Source organism: Malaclemys terrapin, chromosome 13 (genome assembly GCF_027887155.1).
Source record: "Malaclemys terrapin pileata isolate rMalTer1 chromosome 13, rMalTer1.hap1, whole genome shotgun sequence".
Lineage (NCBI taxonomy): Eukaryota > Metazoa > Chordata > Testudines > Emydidae > Malaclemys > Malaclemys terrapin.
In genome coordinates this window covers 32,587,154-32,597,133 of record NC_071517.1, presented here as the reverse complement: position 1 = coordinate 32,597,133, position 9,980 = coordinate 32,587,154, and the positions used below count along the sequence as shown (strand labels likewise).

General features: G+C 52.6%; 1 protein-coding gene across 3 annotated transcripts in view; it reads left to right on the top strand.

Moving 5' to 3' along the window:
- The first annotated feature begins 3,066 nt into the window (after positions 1-3,066).
- The window catches only part of LOC128848261 (zinc finger protein 692-like), a 33,135-nt gene continuing 26,221 nt past the window's right edge, over positions 3,067-9,980 (top strand). The window contains exons 1-6 of one of the 3 annotated variants that reach the window (XM_054048150.1): positions 3,067-3,157; positions 3,965-4,015; positions 4,582-5,265; positions 7,485-7,611; positions 8,669-8,720; positions 9,091-9,225. In XM_054048150.1, the coding sequence (XP_053904125.1) occupies positions 3,992-4,015; positions 4,582-5,265; positions 7,485-7,611; positions 8,669-8,720; positions 9,091-9,225 (1,022 nt within the window). In that variant the 5' untranslated portion in view covers positions 3,067-3,157; positions 3,965-3,991. Of the gene's footprint in view, positions 3,158-3,964; positions 4,016-4,578; positions 5,266-7,484; positions 7,612-8,668; positions 8,721-9,090; positions 9,226-9,980 lie in introns of all 3 variants that reach the window. The other 2 variants (XM_054048149.1, XM_054048151.1) reach the window with 2 other exon arrangements.

The window sequence follows — 9,980 nt, the reverse complement described above, 5'->3', positions numbered from 1 at the left end:
CTTCTGAAGCATTCCTGCTTGATCTGTGGTTTCTGTCTTAGCTGTTAGCTAAATTTTAACTCTTGCCTGACAATCACATGTCAAGATATACCAAGTAAATATCCTTAAATAAACAAATCACACCTATTTTTACTATTAATTTGCTAGTGCATTTATAACAAACCTAATTCAAAAGTCGAACTCACTGGAATTTGACTCTCATAAGTTCTTAAGCCACATTTTTCTTACTTTACCTATCTGTAAATTTTGATTATTATAGATAGAAATGTTGGTTCATGGATTTGTGTGTGTACAGCGAAATAGATGTTTGCCAACATTTACAGCTAGAAATGGAATCATTCCAAGCCTCCTTTTAACTTTTACAGTGCTGTGATAAATAAATAAACATCAATATTATCAAAGGGGACTAGATCAAAGCACATTAACAAACTGCTAATCCATATCAGCAGGGTGCACAGGGTCAGTTGGCCGCAGCAAGCTTGATCTTACATTTTCTTTACTTTGGAAAAGGAAGCTATGGAATTTTATTGATTGATTTCTACAATACTTTCTTTTTCAAACACTGCTTAACTTTATAGTAACAAATTAACTTCCCTCTTTTCACAGTCAAGTTGAAATCAGTGGTAAAATGCATGGGTTCTGTGACAGGGATGATCACCATGACAAAAATTGCATCCATAATAACAGTGAGATTAAGTTACTTGCCTAGCTAGGAACTGAACTCAGATCTCCCAAGTCCATCTATCATAGTTATCTGGCCCTCGTTACCATAGTATCTGAGTTCCTAGCTTGCACTGAACAGGGCCTAACTGACATGCCTAGAGTGACACAGGTAGTACATGGTGGGAGAGGAAAGTGAACCCAGATCTCCAATGTTCAAGGCTACTGCTCTAACCCCTGGATCAGCCTTTATTTCTATCTTTTTCTTCCTCACTCCTCTCCAGGTTCTTATCCCCACACTTTCCACAAGCAACTTCCAGTTTTCGGGTGCCCACCTTAAGAAACACAAGGGCCTAATCCTCCAAGGGGCTGAGTGTAACAATGCCCTTGTCAGACCCTCTGTGAGGTTCGACCCCTCGAACTGAAATCATGAGTAGCTCCTGCCTGTGCTAATGGACCGGGCACTAGTGTTGTAAGAGTACTTGGGCGTTATAATACCGAACTCCTAGGTGCCCTACTACCTAGTGGGATTCTCAGCCCCAAGTTAGGTCCCAGGCTCCCCATGCCTTGTGTGGGGAGAGTTAGGCCCCTAGGAAAGGGCTGTTCAGAAGCCAGCTTGCTGAGCAGGAAGTTGCCTAAACTAGCCCGAAATGAGATGCAGAGGAATGGGATATGGCTGAGGGCTCAGATCCTCAGAGGTATATAGGCACCTAACCCTATTGATCTGGGCCTTAGGCACCTGACTAATGGGCCAGAGACACGCCCTTCCACCCACTCAAGATTCTCAGCCGTGAATCCTACCCTGGAGTTAGATGCCTAATCTTTTGAAAAACCAGGAAGACAGCCCCCATTACAGCCACTAGCTTGGGAATTAAAGCATTCACCTACGATGTGGGGCATCCCAATGCAAATCACTGCCCTGCCTGATTTGGAGTGGGGATTTGAGCCCAGATTTGCCCCATCCCTGCTGTGTGCCCTACCGACTAGCTACTCCAGGGTGGTTTTCCAAATCTCTTCTGCTGGAGCAGTTCTATTTCATATGAAATATGCATTGGGCCAGAGAAAGCAAGTGAGAGAGACTGACTCTATAGCCAGTGCTTAGGGCACTTTCCTAGGATGTAGGAGACTCAGGTTAAAGTCCTGCTCCAGTAAATATTCTGGGTGTCCTAGCCGTTAGATGGGGACAAAGAACCACATAGAGTTACATGAGCACTAATCTCTGTCACTGGGAGCTGCAGGTGTCTCAAGCTGGAACTCCCAAAATCTGTAGTTACTTCTGAAAATCAGGTTGTTGGACCTCGTCTACCCTACAGGTTCTAACAGTCTGGGATCAGCTGGCAGCCGAGTCAGCCCTGAAGGTGCTTTGTGTCCGCACATAACGGGGTTAATACTCAGCTATTAATCATGGCAACTAATCACATCACCCCTGCCGGATACCTAGGGCTAAGGGGTTGTTTTCCCTGTGACTAGTTCAGCAACAATTGTTTTGCTGTGTAAATGGGTCCTCTACACAGGACTCCTGGGTTCAAGTTTAAGAGCTTGTCTACATGAGGCGTTATTCTGGAATAACTATTCCTAATTTAACTTCCTGTGTGGATGTTCTGATTCTGGAATAAGAGTGCTTTATTCCAAATTAGTTTAATTCACTTAATTAGCTTAATCCAAAGGTATACAGAGGAAGTATTAATGAAGGTGGCTTTCTGGCCCCACAAGTGGGTTACGGTAGTTTGGAATAAAACGCTTTTATTCTGAAATATGAACATTCACACGGAGAATTGATCAGGTCTAGCTATTGGACTTTAAATTCATACCCTGCTTTAATCCAAATTAATTTCCCTTTGTAGACAAGCTGTATTATGAATTGACTGAAGATGTGACAGGTAATAAATTCACATAAAGTAATACATTAAGCCCCTGTGTGAGCTACTGTCCTCCAGGAGTAAAGTGGCTGTAGTTCATTGTTGCTCAATCTTGCAATACTGTTTTTCATTTATTTTTCCATAGGGGTCTCATGCAGTGTCCATCACCATAGTGTCTGGGTGCCTACTGGGGCAAATGGTGGCATTCATACTGGAGTGGATCTGGAGTAAATCCAGGCCTTCAGTCCAGGTTTGCTGGTGAATGTTTTCTGAGCACAGACCACTAGGAAAAGGTCTCAGACATGCTGGCTCGGGCTCTGATTCTGGTTCCTTTGTTTTGGAAGGTTTTTTTCTCTTTTCAGGGAAGAGAAAAGGAGTCTCTGGCCGGATCCCCCCCCGCCAGGTTTCTGTCCGCACTGCTGGGGTGAGGAGGGGGGAGGCTTCCTTCGCTTTTCCCCACCAGGGGGCTCTGGGTATTGCTCAGGGAGGGGAAGCTCCTAGGGCTCTGCTCTCTCTGCTCAGCAGACCGGGGGTTGAGCTTCCTGGGTCAGATGCAGCCGCTGCAAGCTCCATTGTGAGCTGAGCGACCCGCATTAACCCCACTCTGCCGACCCCAGCCCCTGAGCCGGAGCCTGCAGGTGAGGGGAGAGACCCGGGGGAAAGGGCTGGGGCCGGGCAGGAAAGTGACTCTGCACCAACGGCCCCTCCTCGTCTGCGAGTCCCAGAGCTGCTGCCCTCCCTGACCCCCCGGGCTCTGCTCCCCTGAGCGCCTGCAGGAGCCGAGCCAGCTCCGGGAGAGCGAACGCCCCGGGCCGGGCCAGGGACCGAGTCTCCCAGCCCGAGGGGAGGGGGCGGGAGGGAGACAGGGATAGAGACTGGCAGGGGCAGCAGGAGCAATCAGTGGGGAGGGAGGTCCCGGCTCCCAGCCCTGCCCAGCCCCATTCCCTGCAGCCCCCCGGGGCAGACTGACTTTCCTGGGGAGAAGGGGAGGAGCAGCGAGAGGAAAAGCCAGTTCCTGTCTCTGCCTGGTCCCCGCGCTGCTGGGGGGATCCCCCAGAGCGGCTCTTTTGGTTCTGCTCCTTCCTCGGGTTTGGTTCAGACTGTGGGTGGAAATGCGCTCACTCCTGGAGGGAGAGGCTGGGTCTGTGGTGTAATAAAGTGGGGCACAGAGTCAGGGGGAGTCAGTTACTTTTTGTCCGGGTCCAAATTTCTTCATCAAGGTCCAGACTCTAGAGAGAATCGTATAAAAAAAAATAGCAACAATAACAATCAATACATAAAGATTTTGGGGTCCCCTTCAAAAGCATCTGGCAGGCCGGGTCTGGCCAGCCATCCGCGTATTGACTGCCCCATGTCTAGGGCATCTGCAGGGAAGGAGCCAGGAGGGAATCGGGGCATGAATTGGTGCCAAGGCCCCTTTGAAACCTCCCTTCTCGCCCTGACAGGCTGCAGAATAACGTCCGGATTGGGAAATGGCTGCCGTGGAACCAGCTCAGGTAGGGGATTTTTCTGGAACGTATGGGGTCTCCTGGAGGGAGAGGGGCAGAAAACGCAGGGGGTGTGTGAAGAAGATGGGGGTGAGCGGGCAGCAGGGGGTAGAAGACCTGTGCTGGGACTTGCATGATCTGGAGCCTGGGTTTATAGGAACAGACCCACTGGGAAGAAAACTATAGCATAGGTGCCGTGGTTATTCTCATCCATCCCTTCCCCCCCCCCCCTCCCTCCCTCCCTCCCTCCCCAGCTTGTGAGCAAGCATAGGTGCTGACTTTTATTTTTCCCTGGGAGTGCTCCACCCTGGCTCCGTCCCCTCCCCTGAAGCCCCACCCCCACTCTGCCCACTGTGGGTCGGCACCCATGCTTCTGAGTCTTGCTGTGGAGACTACCACAACCCTTCTCCCACCACCCCCCGCCTGGGTGGGTTGTGAGGGTTGAACCTCGGGATATAAAAGTGTGATGAGTTTCCAGCACCCACGCTAAGGCAACAGCCCCATCAGCTCGGCTGCAGTGACAGACTTGGTGTGGAGCTGGTCAATTTTTTTCAACCCCAGCATTTTCCCAGCAGGACCAGGCACAATGGGAGATTGCCATGGCTGGGATGTGGGGCAAACCCCTTGCCTTGGGGGAAGGGCGTTGTGGGATACCCATCCAGCATCCCAAGAGGGAGGAGAGCGAGGCTGAGGAGCAGAGCCCTGGCTGGCCCTTGTCCCCGCGGACGCCGTCCCAGTCCTGGCTGGGATGCTTGGAGGGGGAAGATTCTCCATTGAGGACGGCGCAGACACCTGCCCGGTCTCGAGAAGGGGCAGACACTGCTGGCCTTGAGCAGGTGGTGCCGTCCCGTGACTGGCCTCATGGGGACGAGGTTCCTTCATTCACCCGGGAGGCACTTGAAACCTGCGGCTCCATGGGGACAGGCCCCACCAGGGGCTGTGCCGAGGGCAAGGCAGCCGTTTCAGAGCAGGCCAGCGAGGAAGCCCATCGCTTGCAGTTCCGCTCAGGCGCTGCCCAGCTCGGAGAAGCTCCCCGGGAGATGCTAGCCCGGCTCAGCCGGGCTGCTTGGCTCTGGCTGCGGCCCGGGGAGCGCACCAAGGAGCAGATCGTGGACGTCGTCGTGCAGGAGCAGTTCCTGGGGGCTCTTCAGGCGGACGTGCGGGCCTGGGTGACGGCGAGGGAGCCCCGTAACAGCGAGGAGGCGGCTGTGCTGGCTGAAGCCTGCCTGGGGCAAGGGGAGTCGACCCAGCCTGTTCAGGTAGCTGATACGACACAAGATGGGGAAATGCTGAGGGAGCAGAGCCAGGCAGGGGGCTGAGAGGGATAATGGGAGAGACGGGTCTGATGGGAAATCAAAGGATAAAATATCGCCCCCCCACACCCTCCCGATATGTTGCTGTGGGGCAGGGGTGCTGGAATAGGGTGAGCCAGGGGGCCATGGCCCATCCACTTTTCGCCATGGGCCCCACCCCTGCCCTTCCTCTTCCCCCCCGAGGCCCTGCTCCCTAGCCAGGCCAGCAGCTGGAGTCCAGTGCAGGTGGAGGGTCTGCGGCTCCTCACAACTGCCCTCACGGCTCTTACCATGGCCAGGCTGCGGCTTCGAGGCCCCGGCCGGAACCGGGTTGGGGTAAGAGCCATGTGTGCAGCTGTGGGGAACTGTGGGCCCTCCACCTGCCCTGGGCGGGGACACAGGCCAGGGGCTGCTCTTGAGTTCCCCCACCCTGGGCAGGTGGAGGGTCTGCAGCTCCCCGGCTGGGCTTCAGCTGCTGGCCTGACTCAGGGACGGGGCCTTAGGGGAAGAGGTCGGGCCATGGAGGGCCCCGCCTCTCCTGCCCCCCTCTCCCAACCATCCCAGCTGTGCGGGCCTCAGCCTGAACAAGGTCCCACAGATGAGAGGAAGGGTCGTCGTATGGAAACGTCCCATCTGAGACCTTGGCCGAGCCAGCAAAATCCTAGCCCAGCAAGTCTCGCTGTGTGCCCTGCATGAGGGGTCATGGGCAAGTGCATACACATCAGCAGCAGTGGTATAGTTATTATTTACTTTGTGAATTGCTAGGGACCCCCGCCCTATTGTGCTGGATAGAGTGAAAACTTAGAACCAAGAGACAGCACCTACCCCAAAATGCTTACTGTCTTAAGATGAGGCAACAGCTGCATAGAACAGCGTAATGGGGAGGTGATGGCAGCTAGCATAATAAGCAGCGTCGTGGCTTGGTGGAGTTTCACAGGCAGCGCCTCCCCTGAGTCAGGCAGTATGGAGCACAGGGTGCAGGGGCTTGCTGGGAAAATGTTGGCATGACCAGCACGCCAAAGATAACTCCTGTATTTTAAGACCAGAAGGAACCATTAGGGTCATCCTCTAGTCTTATCCCCTGCGTAACTCAGGCTAGAGAATCCCACCCCAGGAGGCCTTCATAGAACCCAGCAACTTGTGGTTCAACTAGAGCCCATCTTTTACAAAGAGATATCCGCTCTGGAATATAGGAGCGGCCACTCTGGGTCAGACCAAAGGTCCATCTAGCCCAGTATCCTGTCTTCCGACAGTGGCCCATGAGAAGTTTAAAGGTTTCAAGTGATGGTTTGTTGCCCTCACACTTCAATTTGTCCAGAACTTGGGGGAGGAGGGGTTAGGGGCACCAAGATTCTCAAAAATAAACCAGCAACATATGCATAAAACAGCACAACAGGGTGGCATGGTCCCCCGAGGGAATGGAAGGAACCAAAGAGAGAAATTAACCTTGTGGACTGAGCCATCTCACACCTGTTGGAGCTTGTATTGGAGGAATTCCAGCTAAGGAGCTTCCATAGATTTGCTGGGTCAGTCCCTGTGAACCCAGTGAGAACCACCTCAGTTTCACATACTAACAAGTGACCCTCATCCTGGGAGACTGAAGGTGCATTAGGTAGCAGATGCATAGACGCCAACTCCATGGGTGCTCCAGCGCTTAATCACCCACGGAAAAAAAATAGGGGGTGCTCAGCACCCACCAGCCACAGCTGTTGGGTGGGCCGGGGTTGGTTGCCAATCAGCTGTTTAGCGGGGCCCCAGGGCTGGCCGGCCTCAGGGGAGGGTGGAGAGGAGCCAGCAGCGGGCGGGCAGGGGGCCTTGGGGAAGGTGGCTGAGAGGAGCGAGCAAAGGGCAGGTGGGGGAGTTGTGGGAGGGGGCAGGAAGAGGCAGAGTGAGGGCAGAGCCTTGTGGGGATGGGGCCTCGGGCGGAGCACTCACCGGGAAAAATAGAAGTCAGCGCCTATGAGCAGAGGGAATGGCCAGAAGCCTGAATGATGCATGGGGAGATGTTAGACCTAGGAGTGAGTGAGCCATTTAACAGCACATGGGTGCAGTAGGGACGAGATTCTAACTTGGGGATTATGGGTATTATAAGCCTTACTGAAAGTAGACAGGAAACTAGAACAGTCTGGGGCAGGTGGGATTGTGGCTGGGGAACAAGTCCTGAGTGGGGATTGTGGTTGTTTCAGGGGCCGGTGACCTTCGAGGAGGTGGCTGTGTATTTCACGGAGGAGGAGTGGGCTGTGCTGGACCCCAGTCAGAGAGCCCTCTACAGGGACGTCATGCAGGAGAATTACGAGAGCGTGACCTCACTGGGTAAGGGATTCCTTGTTCCCTTGGGTATTAGAAGCTTTCTGTCCACAAATATCACGTTCAGTGCTTAACCCTTCAAAGTAATACTTCACTATTAATTTCTCTCGCTCTTTGACTTCCCTCCCGCTCTTTTCGGGTGGAGAAGGACAGGCAGGAGAAAGTAGAACTCTGGCAGAAGGTGGCAATTCCACACAATTTCTAAACTAAAGATTTTTTTTTAAAAAATTCTGTTCTTCCTCCCAAAAAAGAATTACCATTTCAAAATATTTTCTAAAAATGGAATTGAAAGCCAAACTGTTTTGCAAATGAAATAATTTTCAACCAAATCTCATTTTCCGAAGAGAAGTCTTTTGTGTTTAAAGTTTCATTCCCTGCTACAGCCCGGTATCTGGCCTAAGTGGTTTGATATGAGTGTTGTGCCTGGGTCACCTGGCGTGTGCAGATCTCAAAGTCTTCTCCAGGAGGCGAAGCATGTCCAACTCTTCCAAAGGGTCTCCCATGTCCATCTGCCAGTGCCACACCCCACAGCCTAGGGGAGGGGCCGGATTAAGTCATGGAACTTTCTTTGTAACAAACATTCCACGAACCATTCATTCACTCCCATCCCACCATGGTCTTTCCCCCTTAGCAGGATTTTTCATTCCCAAACCCAAAATGATCTCCTGGCTGTAATGAGGGGAAGAGCCGTGGGTCTCGGATCCCCAGGGCTCCGAGGAAAGGGGGAGTCCATCTAGCCCTTTATCCCTCCATGACCAGTATCAGGTGCTTCATAAGAGGGGAAGAAAACCCCTATTGGACAATTATGGAACAACTTGTTTATAGTTTCTTCCTAGCCCCCTTCCTCTGGCCTGTTAGTGGTTGGTTTATACCCTGAATGAGGATTTAGTTCCCTTCCTCGGGGCCTTCTCACTCTGCATTCCTCTCTCCTCCCAAACCTTCCCTGCACCGTCTCTCCCACCATTGCAGTTGCTCCTTCCTTCCCCGTCCCTTCTCTGCAGATCTCAGCTTCATGGTTCCATCTCACCCTTCAACTGACTTCACCTAGTTTCTCTCCCTACAGCTCCCCTCCCTACAGAGGCAGACGCTGGCATGGAAGGGATAGAGCCGGAGAGGTGAGTGACGGTGGCTCTTTTGCTTACCTATCCCCTGCGCGTGTGCTCCTGGGACTAGAGAGGAGCTGTCCCGTATCCCCAGGACTGCGATGACCCAGAGTCACTCCCATCTGACAACCTCCGGTGTGAAAATAACAGCTGAGTTCTCAAGCCAGTTCCCAGTGGGGCAGTCTTGCCCCATCCCTATTATTACGCATCAGCCCTGTTGTGAACAGCTTCAGCAAAGAGGCCAGTGACTGACAGGGACAGGTAGGCAGGATGGCCATCAGGCTGTGAGGAGAGATGGTGGGATCAGGAGCCACAGAGCTCTCAGAGACTTCCCCTCAGAGCCATGGCTCCAACCCGCTCTCTTGACATTTGATTCTTGCAGTGCACCAGGATTGGAGGATAAACCAGAGGAGGTGCCTGAGCCCAAAGAGGATGAGGAAGAAGACTTCACCGAGGAAGATGACGTCACTTACACTGGTGACCTGCGAGATGAGAATTACCACCCCTCGCTGGACAGGTAAGGGAAGCTAGAGCTGGGCTGGGAGGGAGCTGCCTGCACAGCTCTCTGAAGGGCTGCCAGGCTGGACCGAAGTCTGGCACTTTACGAACAATCTGTGTATGTTCTTTCTGACGTAATGCCACAGTCCTGCTCTTCTGTCCCTTTGCCTTCCATGGTCCTGCCGTTAATTAACAATTAACCCAGGAACCCACAGGGCATGTACAGAACAAGGTGTCTCTCACCATAGCTTTTCCTGGATCTCTGCCTTTTCCCACCCCCTCCCTACTTTGTGGTTGCCAACACTTTGCTGGCATAATTAAAGCCTCACTCTGATTTCACATGCAGCTGTGGTACCCTGGGATGCTCATAAACACAACTGCTGAGAGCATATGCTCCTAATTCTCAGTTGTGTGAGTGAGATCAGAATCCGGCCCTGGAATTGTAAATTCCCCAGGGTCTGGACTTTATTTTCATTACTGGTAAGAGGAGGGGAAGGGATTTGCCCACTGTACTGTCAGAAGGTAAATGGCCCTTTGAAGGCTCAGGGGCCCAGCCCACCTCTTACGGGCTCCACAATGGGGAATGAAGCAGCTCAGGTTCACCCAAGGGTACTGAGAGGCAGTTAATTAGGCAGGGAAGCACCTGGGCATGATAAAAAAATTAAGGACCTCAGTTAGAAGGGGAATTCCTGAGAAGAAAGGCAGCTGCTAGAGAACCGCCCTCTAGCAGGCTGGTGAATGGCTAACGCTCCAACGAGAGAGAAGCGGGGCAAG